This window comes from Emys orbicularis, chromosome 10 (genome assembly GCF_028017835.1).
Source record: "Emys orbicularis isolate rEmyOrb1 chromosome 10, rEmyOrb1.hap1, whole genome shotgun sequence".
NCBI classification, from domain to species: Eukaryota; Metazoa; Chordata; order Testudines; family Emydidae; genus Emys; species Emys orbicularis.
The window spans coordinates 4,971,744-4,986,717 of record NC_088692.1 but is presented as its reverse complement, the minus strand read 5'-3'; the positions used below and the strand labels follow the sequence as shown (position 1 = coordinate 4,986,717).

At 47.8% G+C, this 14,974-nt stretch overlaps 1 protein-coding gene across 1 annotated transcript in view; it reads left to right on the top strand.

Annotated features, from left to right (window-relative positions):
* LMF1 (lipase maturation factor 1) overlaps positions 1 to 840 on the top strand; it is a 341,743-nt gene extending 340,903 nt beyond the window's left edge. The window contains 1 exon segment of the mRNA XM_065412501.1: positions 666 to 840. Within this exon segment, the coding sequence (XP_065268573.1) occupies positions 666 to 840 (175 nt within the window).
* The last annotated feature ends 14,134 nt before the right edge of the window (positions 841 to 14,974 follow it).

The following is a 14,974-nucleotide window of genomic DNA, read 5'->3' as shown; positions in this document are numbered from 1 at the left end:
CCACCGCTACACGTCTATTTTTATCACACTCGCTCGGTCAGAGCTAGCACTAGTGTGTCCACCTGCGCTGGAAATCACAGCTCCAGCTCCAGTGTAGGCCTCCTCTATGGCAGACGTTTTGCAACTCAGGTCCATTGAGCACTGGCTGGTTAGAAGGTGGTGGCTCCTCCTCTTCACTTGCACTGAAAGGAGCTAAAAATATATCGCTACTTTCCTAGTGTTGCTTTACCATGTAAGCAACTTCTGCAGTTGCCGCGTGGATCGTCTGTGATGGTGCATAGGAGTGAAGGAGCTCGGTGTGACCGTGAACGGGAAAGGAAGGGGAGACAGGGCAATGACAAACAGAAGGGAAGGTACATGTGAGTTGGACAGGAAGTGTCCTCAGGACAATCTCTGTATTTAGCTGTGGTCCACACTGTAAAGGCTTTTGAGAACCGTTGCTCTGGGGGATTATGAATGGGATCTGGGCCTTTCTCCTCTAGATCCTCACCTCCTGGGTTGGATCCAAAGCCATTGCTTCCTGATGGATATTGGTGGGGCTTGGGCCAGTTCCTGGAAGACAAGTGCCCGCATTGCAAACATCACTGTGGCAGTGTTGGCTCCGTGTCACTCTGTTTGCCTCGAACCTCCTTCTAACTGCCCTGTGTGCTTTATTTCATTCCAAGGTGGATCAGAGGAGAGCACTTCAAGTACAAATTTAGCCGACCTGGAGGCAAACATGCCAGCGAAGGGAAGTGGTGGATTCGAAAGAGAATCGGGCCGTACTTTCCACCTGTCAATCTCCAGGGGCTGCAGAAGTTTTACGAAGCGAGGGACTGGCCGTACCCAAAGCAGAATTAACAAGAGGAGAGTAATAAACATTGACCAAGAACAACCAGTGTCCTGAGAGTTTATAATTCTCCTTTCCAACGTTTTTTTTTTAATGTGTCTTTTTAATACTCATTTTACACTAAAGTCATCAAGCCAGGGTGTCTGTCTCCTATGTCTGTCTGTCTGTGCCTATCTTTTTGTTTGCCCAGCCTTCTTTCTATCTCTCTTCCTATCTACACCTCTACCTGTCTAATTACTTTTATCTAGCTGATCCGTTGGAAGTAATCCAACCAAACTGCCTCCTCGAAAGCTAAACCAGATTTTGAACAAATAGAGATTTGGAGGGAAAATGGCAGTTTCAGATTGGCAACAGACATTTGAGAATTTCTGTATAATGGGCCATGTAATTCTGATGACTGTGGAATGTGGGTTGATCTAAAATTCAGGCAGGTGAAACACACACACACACACCCAAAATGACACAATTTTAAAATTTCTGAAGTATTATCTGAAGACAAAACTCCACCCGCTTTTTCACATCTCTCTCCTTTGCAAAGTGTCAGGGCCAAATTCCACGCTGTTATACTGGTTTAAATCCGGATCGCTACCTCCGTAACTGAGGACGGAATTTAATCTTAAGACTATGTCACACATGTATTAGAAAGATTTCAGTACAGAGGCAGTAAGTGATACCGAGTGAGGTGTAATTCCAATATCAGTTGATGGTTTTGGTAGTCTCTCATACACCAATTACAACGAACATATGTGCAATATTTCCAGAGGTTTTCCTGTGGAGCACTGTTCTAAATAATCCAACTTCCCTGCCTGCAGTGAACTCTCTTAGCTAACAGTCAGCTGGCCCCCAACTTGATATAGAACACACGGCATTCTTGTTTGGCCTGGGCACAGGTTTAGAAAGATGGAAGCTTTTAAATCCTGAGACGGCTTAAGTGTTTTCCTTCAAAAGGGGCTTATGCTGAATCTTGACTTCCTAGTGGGAGGACTCCAGACATTTTGCTGCAATGCTGAATACAAGGGGAACTGTAATATTTCCTTCAGCACTTGCTACTTCTGCACAGGTTTTCTTCCTCTGAGCAAAAGTCTAGTCCTCTGAAGGATAAGTTTATTAACCCCATTGGAGGTATAAAACCAACAGCCTGAGATAATAGCACAGAAGATAATTTTATATTGGATTTTCTCACTAAAGATAATCCTGTCACGGGACACTCTTTACACTCTCTACAAGAACTCCCATCTTAACTATTCTCAAGACTCTTTCAAGGCACAGAGGGGTTATTTTTGCCCTTCCATTGTAGGGGTCTGCAGTCCCTACCTCTTGTCCATTAGACCCTTTGTGTCAAAACCTGATGCTTCTGCTCTGTTCTCCTATATCATGGCTGGTCTGAAACTGAGCTGAAAAAAAAATGATCCATTTTAGTTCAATCAGAAGTTATGGGCTTAATGCACGAAACACTAGGTGAAGTTCTCCAGCCTGTGTTATGCAGGCGGTCAGCCTAGATGATCATAATGGTGCCTTCTGGCCTGGGAATCTCGGGTTCTTTGAAAGGGCTGGTGGATTTCCTACTCTCTAAGGCCTGGTCTACACAGGGGGGGAGGAATCGATCTAAGATACGCAACTTCAGCTACGAGAATAGCGTAGCTGAAGTCGACGTATCTTAGATCGAATTAAAATTACTTACTTCGCGTCCTCGTGGCGCGGGATCGACGGCCGCGGCTCCCCCGTCGACTTTGCTTCCGCCTCTCGCCGAGCTGGAGTTCAGCAGTCGACAGGAGAGCGATCGGGGATTGATTTATCGCGTCTACACTACACGCGATAAATCGATCCCCAATAGATCGATTGCTACCCGCCAATCCGGCGGGTAGTGTAGACGTACCCTGAGTGTGACATTGACATTCGTGTCCCTCCCCCACTCAAGTATTTAACACCATGATGACTTCAGGTAGCTTGGCCAGGACAGATGTGGAGGAGGGAAATGGAATAGCTCCTCCTCTGTCAGGGAATACCAGTCAGAAAGAGTTTCTTTGCTAATGAGACATGCAGAACTCTATGGGATCTCTCCAGACAATAGCAAGCAGTCAGTGGGTACATTAGCTGAAACAGGAGTTGGAGGAGCAGTTCTTCCTGTACCAGCTACCAAGGAAGGGGAGCTACTTTTCCCTCCCCCTCTGCTCCTCATTACTTTAACGCCTGCTGGCAATTATCAGGCCCGACCAATTTTCCCTGGGGCCAAGCAGCCTTCTCGGCTGTGGACACATCGGACGGTTCATAGGTCACAACACTGATCCAACATGCTAGTGTGCAGGGCCCGTGCACGGAGACGTGAATTGCGTGTGGTGATGTAGCTGCCCTTGATTCCGTCAGAGTTGCTATGTAGTGACTGCATCGTTGTTCTGCCCTGTGGTTAAATGACCGGGGATGTCGCTATAAAGTGATGTTCTGCAGAGATGCCTTGGAAGATCAACAGTATGATAAATAAACATGCAAAGTCTTTATAATGCTGCTTACAGTTTGGTCTTTGATGTTGGTAGGTCAGCACTGTGGGCACTGCTGAGTCTAGTACTCGTTAAACTTTAAAATGTCACATTGGAGGCCTTGGGCTCCCTTGTCTGTCACTTTAGCCCTTTCCCCTCTATCCCCTGCAGCATGTCATTCTGGCTAGGTCAGGTTGAGTTCATCCCCTCCTGGACCTTTTCAGTGCCATTCCCAACTCCGCAGAATGGTCACGGCCGAGAGATACCAGACTCGGAGCATTGGGTCTGCACCCTCGGAGCAAGATCCAGAGCTAAAGTGTTGGGTTCTAAACACCTTACAGCAGCATGTTGACTGACCATTGGACACTGTCAAAGCTGCTTTATTCTATATCTACCTAGCCTTATGCTACCTGCTCCTACCACCCTGTAGAAGATCCGGTCTCTGGCTTCCTCCCATAGATTTAATGACCAGGTCAGATTATGTCTGTCTATCTTAACTGAGAGTTGTTAATCCATCACAAGAGACATTTCCAGGTGACTAGATTTGTTAACACTCAGTATTGTCGTCAGTTATCTAGATTCATTTCCTGAATCAGAGAAAAGACTGGGACTGGGAAATACTTAGGTATTAAAACGATGAGGACTAAAGAAAACCGTAAAATGAATTAGATTAGATTAATCCTCATCAATCCCCCTCGAAAAATGTTTTGCACCTTCTCCTCTTTAATTTAGACCTTCATCTATCACAACCCTTCAACATGGTTCCAGCTCAAACCGGTTTATACTACAATGTGGCTGGTTGGCTGGTGTGGACGAATCACAGAAGAGGAAGTAGAAAGTAGAACAGGGTCGTGTTGGGGATGAGCGTCTTCAGAAAAAGAAAACAAACTATTCTAAATTGGCCTTTATAATCATGAATTGCTGGTTATCTAACTATGATGAACAGAACACAAGTTTAAAAAAACCCAACCTAATTAAACAAATTACCCAAATTAGCAAATAGTTTTGTATTGGGTATTCAAAATGCCAGCAGTTTGCTGAGGAACCGTAAATTGCTAACAAGTACTGCATCGTGGCCATTCCTTGTGGGCTCACAGTCATAGCTCACAGGTAGGACTAGGGCGTCAGAACAAGCAAAACGTTGTGCTTTTGCTTTTTGCAATATAGGCCCAGCCTGCAAGCAGTTTCCTCACTTCCTGTGCTGGCAGAGATGATGTAAAAAGCCACGTTTTGATCAGATGAGCCTTGTTACAGGGGCTGCTATGGACCTTGCTCTCCTGGGTTAGCAGGATATAGTGGGGTTTTTAAAAGGCTGTCGGAGTCAACAAGTCTGACGCCAGCTTCACCAAGTTTAAACCGGTTTTGTTTGAATGTGTTCTGGCCCTGCAGGCCGGGCTCGCTGTACTCCTTTCCTGTTTGTTTAACCTGGGATTTTATAACTGGTTCTTTTTCTGAGGGAGGCACCCCTCCCCCACTGCTGAGATCCAGGAGGCAGAGTGGTCAGCCAGGCCACTCAGGGGTGTGAATGAGTTAGAGGTGCGGAGCGCCTTGAACTCCCACTAGCTTGGGAGCACTCAGCACCGTGCAGGAGGGGGCCTGACGTCTGCGCTTTAGAATTCTTCTCAATTGTCTGAAGTGCACCAGGGAGTGAGGACCAGGAGCCAGCCTGGCCTGCGACAAGCCCAAGTCTGCCAGGGCCTCTTGCAAGATGAGCTCTGAGTGCAGAAAAGAGCAAAAAATGGATAGACTGAAAAAGCTGGAGGAACAAACACAACCTAATGCACCTTTAAGTCACCAGGAGCAGATGATTCAGTGGACTGGACACGGGCTATAGAGCTTCCTACCTCTAGGTCACAGGTTCAGACTCAACCCACACCAACGGCTGCGTGGGGCCTGTGTGAAATTAGTTGATCTCAGGCCAGTGGGCCCAGCAACGTCCAGATGACCAACACTAGAACTGATTGGAATCCATGTTGACAGAGAGGCTGTGGCTGACCAGACCCCAGAGAATAAGAGTCTCTCGAGGTGAGGTCAGTGTTAAGGGTGGCAGTGATATGGGGAGGGTCAAAGTGCCATTCCACTCCTACCAGAGCAGCACCTCCTGCTGGCACAGAACTCCCTGCTGTTGTTGAGAAATAAAAATGTCAGTGTCCAAACCAGGGTCAGAAAATGAGCAAGGAAAAGCACTACTGTGAATCTCTGGCCATTTGTCCTGCAGAATGTGTGTGTTTGGGTGCACACACATACACACACACACACACACAAAGGCAGAAGGCTGCCGTCTTCATGGATGGCGCAGGTCTTTCCCAGAGGCTCACTGAGATAGATATATCTCAAAACATTTCCATCTTGCGCTTTCTCTCCCCTCTTTTGACAAATGAGACCAAATGAACTCCGTAAAGAGCAGATTTCTAGACAGGGATTAAGGGAAACAGCCCTTCAGTAATCATGGAGGCTTCGCTCTGTTTGGTAACCAAGGGTTAAAAAAAGCAAACGCGCAACATGTCCCAGAACGAAACAAAACAGCTGTGCATTTCCTCAGGTGGGCCGCACGCGCCCCGGGGAGGCGCCTCAGCTCCAGCTTACAAGCCGACAGATAATAAATAAGGGGAACTCTGGGTTTCGCACAGTCCGTTTGTGTCTAAAGGAATGTTTGGCGTCGTGTCTCGGTGATGTAAAATCGTGACGGCTTCCATGAGATCCTCTGCCCCATCCGCAACATTACTCAGCTTCTTCTCCCTTTTCCTTGGCTCCCCGAGCCCTCCCTCCCGTTTCAGCTGCCTGGCGTCCCCTTTCTGGGAAAGACGCCTCACCTCTTCTGCAAAACCAATTATCCTCTCAAGTGAACTCGGGATCCTGGAGGAAGGAGCCTTGCAGCTGTGGAGTGTTGTGTTTTGTCCCATGCTCAGTTCCCACTGGCTCAGTAGTGAGGAGGTGGGGGAGCGAGACAGACAGACAGACAAGAGCTCAAACCACTGCAGAGTCTAGCTGGGAAACGGAAGCATTCCAGACAAATAGTGATCATTCTCCAAACAGCAGTGCAAGGGCTATAAAAATACTGCTCTTCCTTCCCCTTTTGCCTATACATTCGAGAGGGCACTTGCAGAGGGCTCTTTTTCCCTTCCAAGTCCCTTTGTTTGGGGATTGTCAAAGGAAGTAATACAGACCCTCCCATGGCTATGTGCGGACATGACAAGTTACAGGTGGGAGGTGATCTGGGACTATCCCCAGTGGGGAGAGAGAAACAAATGCTGAATGTCTTCAGGAAGTAGTGGAAGGGTTGGAAGTCAAAGGGCCAGCTTATGTGTGCAAGGGTTTGCATGTCTGTGCGAGGTGACATGGGGGTACGGTTTACATGTGAGGGTGGGTTTGTTTGGGGAGGGGTGGGGAGTTGCTTGCACGTCCAGTGCGTGTGTCCAAGTGGCTGCATATGTGGGATTTTTTTTATTTCTAAATTGCACCATTGCTTAATCTCTGAACACTCAGGCATCACGTTACATACGTGTATTTCACTGATGGATGTCAATCTAAATTGGCTTCCACCCCCAGATGAAATACTCTTGGAGAATTAGTGGTGCTGGTTGATGGAGTATTCAGAGACAATTGCTGGAATTATGAACCCCCCCTCACTCCCAGTCAACTGAAGTATGTTGGTGACCCCTCATTAGTAGCTGTTTCTGACATTCAGGTGAGAGGTTTTCTGTTGACATGAATATCTAAAGGCTCAAACGGGTGTTTGTTGCCCTCCCAGGCAAAGGGTACGTGTGTGAGAAGAAGATTGTTCACCATTTGTTATGTCATTGGTTATGCTCAGCCACTCCAGGCACATAAACAGGATCATGTGACTTAGGGGGCCAGATTAGTGAATGGTCAAGTTGAAATGTTCAAGAATAGGCTTTGTCCAAGCTAGTTGGGAAATTGAATGAATAAAAGGTCAAATCCTGTCTCCTATCACGAGAGATGCCTTGCAGTTAATAACATCCGACTTCCAACCCCAGACACAAGGTCATTCTGAGGTAAGGATACAGTGGCTGTCTCCGAACAGAAGATGACCTCACTGCAACCAGAACTCGCTCCTGTCGTGCCAGTACTACTGGAGGTTTGGAGATGCAAGCTTGTCTGCTAGTGGAAAGTTAGATAAGCTGTGAGCTACGGGGGGCCCAATCTTGCTGCTGCTGAAGTCTGTCAGGGTTTTGTACTTGGCGCCAGTGGAAGCAGGATCAGACCCTAAATTAGAAGGGAAAGCTAAGCTCAATGCCAACCAACTCTTTACTTTAGACATTAGGACTCTGATTTCAGCTTGGGACTAGGTAGTAGAGACAGATCAGTTCAGAAGGGACAAAGGCACCTGTTTACATCCACACACTGTGGGTCAGCAGAGGGTTGTTACAAAAGGTCTGAGTAGAATATACAGATTGTTTATTATTAGAATGTTGGAAGGATCCGAAAGCACTTTTCAAATGATCTACGTACAGCCCACTGAAATGCAGCCACTTCTGGGGCAAATGCCAAATAGTGCTGAGCACATTGTGCAACAGCAGAGAGAGGGGCTTAGGCTGGGCTAAGGCCATTGGCACACACTCATATGTTAAAATGCCAGGGGGATCTTAATGTCCTTGCAGAGCAGTGGCTCAATCGCATAGGGGGAAAAAATGAAGGTGAGTCAGGAGTTACGGTCCATTAGTTCTTCAGCCATTCTGAGGAAGCCATCAACAAGTCAGTAAAATGTTGGAGGAGGGGCACGTCCGCTGCAACCTGTCCAATGGTTGTGTCTGCGATGCAGGGCAAGCGGGACCTCGCTTTGCAGTGCAGAACGTTTTATTCCTTCAGGGCTATTTCTGTCTTCTGCAAGAAATTAAATCGTTTGGCTGGCAGCTGGAAAGTCCAGTATGGTGCATGGTCATGTTCCAACCAAGAACTGCCAGGCTCCAAGCAATGTATAGGGACATCCAGCCTGTAAACAAAGTTTATGGCTTCATTGTGGTCTCATAAATAGTTGCCATATTTCTAAACCAATGTTCTTCTGCTTACTCTAGGAACAATAGAAGAACATTTTGTTCCTATTCCCATGGAGAGGCACTAGGGTGAGCACTCAGATGCTGCATGTCACTCTCATCATCTTATTTTTTAGTTGGCTGAATCACTGAGAAAACTCAGAGAAGGGCTAGATCCTCGGCTGGTGTAAACTGGCATCACTCCATTGCAGCCAACGGTGCTATGCCAGGTTGCTCCAGCCGAGGTTCTGGCCCAATGTCTCCCTCCCAAGAAGAGAAAACAAAAAGCTAAGGTTAAATGACAACCGCGTTCTCCCCCGTATGTGGGCCGTTGTTCATTTCTCGATTTGCCTGGGAGATACCACAGCTGCTTCTTTGCAAAGCAATACAATCCTCAACAGTTTTTTTTTCGGAAATGTAACTTCACACAGAGCTCCTGCCATCTATGCAGGGACAGGAGCTGCCTGTACTTATCGCATTGCCAGATGTTATTTGGAGTGTCATGTTTTTACTTGCACAAGGCAAGTTTTATGTGGCTGAGGTCAAACGTATATTGCAAGTAGGGCATCTATCTCAACCAGCTGTCACATGCCCTTCAGCAGGGCATTTGGGCAGCTTCGGGGTTGTTTGTTTTTCTTTGTAGGAGGAGGTAAATCATAAACCCCACACACCATGCAAATCCTCTTCTTTAGCTGACAGGCGGATGAAGTCCCCTGTGAATACCGAATCAAGGGTTCCTGCACCTTCCAAAAGATTGTGACAACTACATTCACGTTAAGCTTAGCTTACACTGCAGAACCCCAGGGAGTTTCTTTGCTAGTGTGAGGTCCGCTCCTATCTGTCTCTCTCTCTCATCAGTCTATTACCTGTGTCTAGTGCAGACCCCGAGTGTTAGCTTCCTCGGTCGGTGAGTGAATTCGGTCTCACCTCCAAGCTGTCACTCTCACTTCACGAGAAACATGTCTGCAGAGCATTTGTTTCCAGGCCTCGCTGTGCATTTAAAAATGGACTATCCCCCCCCCCCCCCCCCGGCCACTCCACATTTGTTTCCAGGCCTCGCTGTGCGTTTAAAAATGGACTATTCCCCCCCCCCCCCCCCGGCCACTCCACTTTATACCTCCCATCATCTTTGCAGGTCTAATGCAAACAAGATGTCCTCAGGAAAGCATTCTTCAGCAGACCCCTATCTGTCTCTTTGATTGACGGTAAGACATCTAAGCAAGAGTTACAGCGGCAGATGTGTTAGAGGGTTCTGGGTCAGCGCGCGTGATGGGAGCCTTGCCTACTGGCAGAAAGACTATATATCCTGGAATGTAATTCTTATAAAATTTCTCATATGATGGAGCCCCTTTGTTCTGAGCGACTGACGTGTCCCACAGGCATTGCGCTCCTAGACTGGTCACAAGCTGCCTCTTGGGTTGGTTACTTGCCCAACCCCCTCATTTTAATTGATTTCTTTTGGTTTCCAACCTCTGGGTCAGGGATAATGGAACACAGACCGTCATTTGCATTCCTGTTTGCTGTGCATTGTACTTGTTAAGCCTTTCAAAAACACACACAACATTTCTGTTGCACTTGGGTGTAATGGCTGGAAGATGATATAGATTCAAAGGCAATGCTGAAGGAGGAGTTAGATTAGATTAGAAATGCTTCCCCTGGACCAAATAATTATAAGAAGAAGAAAAGAAATAATTACTTGAAGGTTTGCAGGAAATCTGAACCATTTTGCGTTATCTGTGACTAAACGTGTTCTTGAGAGGCTCTTTTTTTAGCACCAGACACACTGTAAGTATAAACTTGTGGCGCACCCAGTTGCGTGTGACATAAATGGATTTGAAAGAAAACTCAGTGCTCTCTGCCAAATTTCTTCTTCTTCCGAGGTTTTGGAGACTAGGAAGAGGACACCAACATAGTGCCCAGCAATCAGGATTAGGTGTTGGACATACAATACGGCAGCTTTCAGACGGGGGCTCTGTCAGTCAAAAAAACCATTGGTTAAAAGAGTCTCCCGTGATAACTCTGTTATCTTTTTCGTGTCTTGCTGGTTCATCTAGGGATCTGAAGTCTGATCTAATTGATCCTCCTATTTTTCTTGAGGCCCAAATGGGTCTATCAGAGCTTTCTTCTAGAAGTTAGTGATGGAAGAGGAAGACTTCGTAGGCCACACTGACCATCACTGGGATACAAATGTGTGGGTCTCTAAGGAGGGTTTGGTTCGCTCTAGATTTAAACGACTTGGGTAGTGAGGCTTCCATCAGGTCCTTGAGGAAAGGATTTCACCATCTCATATATCTCAACAGCGATTTTCAAACAGGAGAAAAGAGGCAAATTGTCAGCAGTGAGGGCCATTCACCCTTGGATCAGATTAGCAAGGCGTGTGGTAGATTTGTCATCATTTGGAGTCTTAAAATCAAGGTTGTCTTTCCACAAGATACGCTCTAGCCCAACCGATAGGGTCTGGATGCAAGGGTCACTGAGTGGGATTCTCTGGCTTGTGTCATGCCGGAGCTCAGACTAGATGATCATAATGGTCGTGTCTGGCCTTAATCTCTATGAATAAATTGTCTGTATTGAAGTAACATTGCACAAATGCATGGGTCTGAGAGAGTGCGTGCAATAAAGCAAGTCGAGTGAGTGACAGAGATTTGGTGATGCGTAGAGCCAGTGCCTCAGATAGGTGTACGTGCATCTCCCAGGCTCTGCCTGGCATGCCAAGCTGCATCCCCGCCAGGAATTTTTGAAAGCAGATTTCTACTCCTTTGCGAACTGCGTACGTATGGCTATGCGAGTGCTAGCCCCCACCCGACTTGCGGCCTTGCTGACGGCCAGGCCATCCCAGCAGCCTAATCTCTAATGAGCTGGATTGTCGGCCGCTGTCTGTTTTTACAAGTAATGAAGGGTAGTGGTGTCACGCGGCCCTCCAAATGCGTTCTGCACATGTTCCCCTTTGGAACACTGGTGCTCTCCGGGCACACTGCATTCTTTGCTGCTGAAACCTGAGTGCTCTGGCATATTCAATACTCACTCCGAGATGGCCGCCTGCAGAAAACCTTAAACCCTCCTGCTTGGAAGCTTTCCACGTGCTTCCAGCCCAGTGGCTCTTCTAGACTCTGGGCAAGCCTCTTGGCACTCTGGGTGTTTGTCCGCGAAGATAGACGTTATCTGTGTTAGCTTGGGATGATGCGTGAATGTCCTATGGAGGGTTGTGGCAGGTGATTCAAATATCCAGTGCGGTTTCCCACGCTACATTGCTTTCTCAGATTCCCCCCAGTCATTTTAGACAGTAGGGAACATTTTTTATGGAAAGATGAAAGCCTTGGGGGTTGTACAGAGCTCCTACGTATTCTTGCAAGACGATGGATCAGCTACCTCATGATGTTGATGTGTAACCTTCTCCTTAAGGGACACCAGCCCCAGGCGTTGTCTGGTCCAGGTGTAACAACATTCTCCTTCCCCGCAACTATAATAAGAATGCTTTAGCATGTGAACATAGCGGGTGGCAGCTCTCCCTGCCCCAGCCAGTGGACAATCTAATTTTCCTCTTTGCTATGAAACTGCTGGCAAAATGCTGTGTGTCCACCTCTCTTCTCTACATGTGTGCTCGTGCATATACCCCCCGCTTAGTATCTTAAGCCAGGGGTTCTCGACCAATGGTACCTGTACTCTGGGGTACCCAGAGGTCTTCCAGGGGGTACATCAACTCATCTAGAGATTTGCCTAGTTTTACAACAGGCTACAGAAAAAGCACTAGCAAAGTCAGTACAAACTAAAATTTCATGCAGACAATGACATGTTTATACTGCTCTACATACTATACACTGAAATGTAAGTATCACCTTTATATTCCAGCTGATTTATTTTATAATTATATGATAAAAATGAGAAAGCCAGCAATTTTCAGTAATAGTGGGCTGTGACACTTCTGTATTTTTGCATCTGATTTTGTAAGCAAGTTGTTCTTAAGTGAGGAGAAACTTGGGGCTATGCAAGAGAAATCAGACTCCGGAAAGGGGTACAGTGGTCTGGAAAGGTTGAGGGCCACTGTCTTAAGCCAACCTCTGTGTATTGGGAGTCAGGAGTGAGCTTTCCTTTGGGGGCAGGGGTTGGTTTTGTTCATCTTTCTCTTACGCCGCTGGTAGCAGCCAGAGTCAGAGACGAGATAGTGAGCTAGTCGGACTCCCCCGGCCTGAGCCAGCGCGGGAGTGTCTCTGTCTATGTTCTTCCTGCGGCAAACTGCAAATCAAATCCTGTTAAAGTTCTGCAGAGGATCAGTTCTTAGGCGTGTATTCCAGGGCAGCTAATGATTGCTCACAATCTCGGACCTCTGTGTCATCTCTCTCTAAGGGAAGATATTTGTGCCTTCCATGCAGGGATCACGGTGCTGCGTCTGTTGGAGCAGCAGCTCTGTAGCTCAGGGGCTGCGGAGGGGTCCACTTTAGACCCCTTTTAGCCAGGAGTTGTTTCTAAGACGCTGAAATCCAAACAAGGAGACATCATGTGGTGCAGTCTTGGCGCCATTTCCATCTCCCCCTTCATGCTTGCCTCACCTTCCCTTGAGAGCAGCTGTGATTTCTCAGCCGGCCTGTGGCCCAGAGGGGAATGGGGCACGGAAGGAAGAGGAGGACCCAGGGGGGCAGATTAAGGCATAGGCAACTGAGGCACATGCTTAGGGCCCAGTTCGGGAGGGAGGGGGCAGCTGCCAGGAGCACCGGCCAAACCACACAACCAGCTGGAGCTTTGCTGCCGCCAGCCGGGCACTGGATGGGGACCTGCATGGGACAGGCAGCCGGGAGAGGGGCAGTGGGGAGCCCAGGGAGGGGCAGACACAAGGGGGTTATTAAGGCAGTGTCTGTGCAGCAGAAGCCAAGCACTGATTGGATAGGAGAGGGTTAACTCTAAGCCACATGCATGTATGTTTGCTTAGTGCCCAGTGATGGGTTAACCCGGCCCTGATGCCAGTGCCACTGATCTGGCTGAAAAGAGGAGCGCCAGGATGTGGGGGGAAGGTGACTGCATCACTGAGGCCTACAAAGAGATCAGTTCTGTCCATACTTAGCCGCTAGCGGTTCAGAGCTGGTGGTTATCAGTCCATTGTTCCCTAAGGGATGGTCAACAGGTGGCAACAAAGCCAGTCCAGGAGTGTCCTTTATCAGCATGCTGAAGTCACAGTGCTTCAAAAGTACAATCCCTCCTAGGCAGCTCCACTGAATCCCGGTTTATGGCTATGAGCATCTCGGGTCTCACAAGCTAAGCTGGGCTTGCTCACTGAGTAGACAGGAGCTGTCCCGGGGGAAGTCGTGGTGCTGCAGGCCGCGGTAGTGCTGAGCCAGCAGCTGGTGAGAAGCGAGCCAATGAGCGGAGAGGGCTCATTTCACAGCTAGAAGCTCAGAGAAGAGATCAAGCTCATAGCACCCGTGACGGATGCCCAGGCACTTCGGCAGGAATAGAGGTGTGAACTCTAAATCGGCTCAACTCTCTTCATTTCACTGTTACTTGTTCTCCCTACACTGACTCCCAGCACAGTCCTGGCTAATGCCTAGATTATGAGCTCTCTGGGGCTCTTTGTTACTCGTTTGTACAGCACTGTAATGGGGCCAGCTTCCCCTGTCCGATCGTGAGTCTGCTGCCTCAGTTTCCCCTTCTCAGCACCTTGAAGAATGCACGTTGACTCATAGGTTTGAGTACGCCTCCTTCGTGTGGTCTGGTTTGTGTAATCAAACAGGACAGTTAAACTCAATCAAAGCTTCTACTCCTGCTCCCGGCAGGTGTCTCCCACCAGGCCTTTTACCCGTGTGGTGCAAAGAGTCCCCTCCCCTGATCTGCACTGGCTCCCTCATGAAGGAACTACCACATCTGGGTTGTCATCACATCATGCTTGGTCACCTGACCAGCCTCCCCCGCCGCGGCCCCCCACCCTCAAGGCAGAGCCCTGAAATAGGATGCAGAAACACACTTGTGCTCGAAGACCAGCCATGATTCCTAGCCCAGTGGGGCTCTGAGCTTTATTTGGTGCTGCCGTATGCTAATAGGTTAATGCTGGGGATGAGGTCAAACTAGCCTCCGTAACCCTTCCCTGGCTTTTTCAGTAGGATACAACGTTCTTCATCGTTTTCCCTTTGCTGCCTTAAACTACGACATGGGACGCATCCACTTCCCTCTCCAGAGGTGGCTGCATTCCGATGGGGCATGATGTGATTTCTGCGTGATGTGATTTATAATGCACGTGTGATCCTTCTGCATGAAAGGCACTATAGAAACGTACAATCCTGCTGTCATTTATATGGAATACAAACGGCCTATGTATGGGCTAGATGAATTTCAGCTCACCCATTCTACACTGGGGAAGGCCAAGTGCAAATGTACCTGCATAACTTAGGCAAGGAAGGAAATTTGAACTCTGAGTGAGTTGCAATGCGGGCTATCCATGTCAGAGTGAACATGTGGGGGGCTGAGGTTGGATTGTGCCATTTAGTTGCCTCCAGAACTGCAAAATTCTTAAATTGCATGTAACTTCTCGGCTTCGACCTTATTAAAAATAAAGCACAAGGGCCTTCACGTTTGTATACATCATCTACCTGTTGAAGTCTCTTCTAGGAAAGCTGTCCCTGGGGGGTAAAATGAAAATATGTGCTCTGTGTTAATAATATGCAACATGTTTACCTTCCCATAGGAATTCA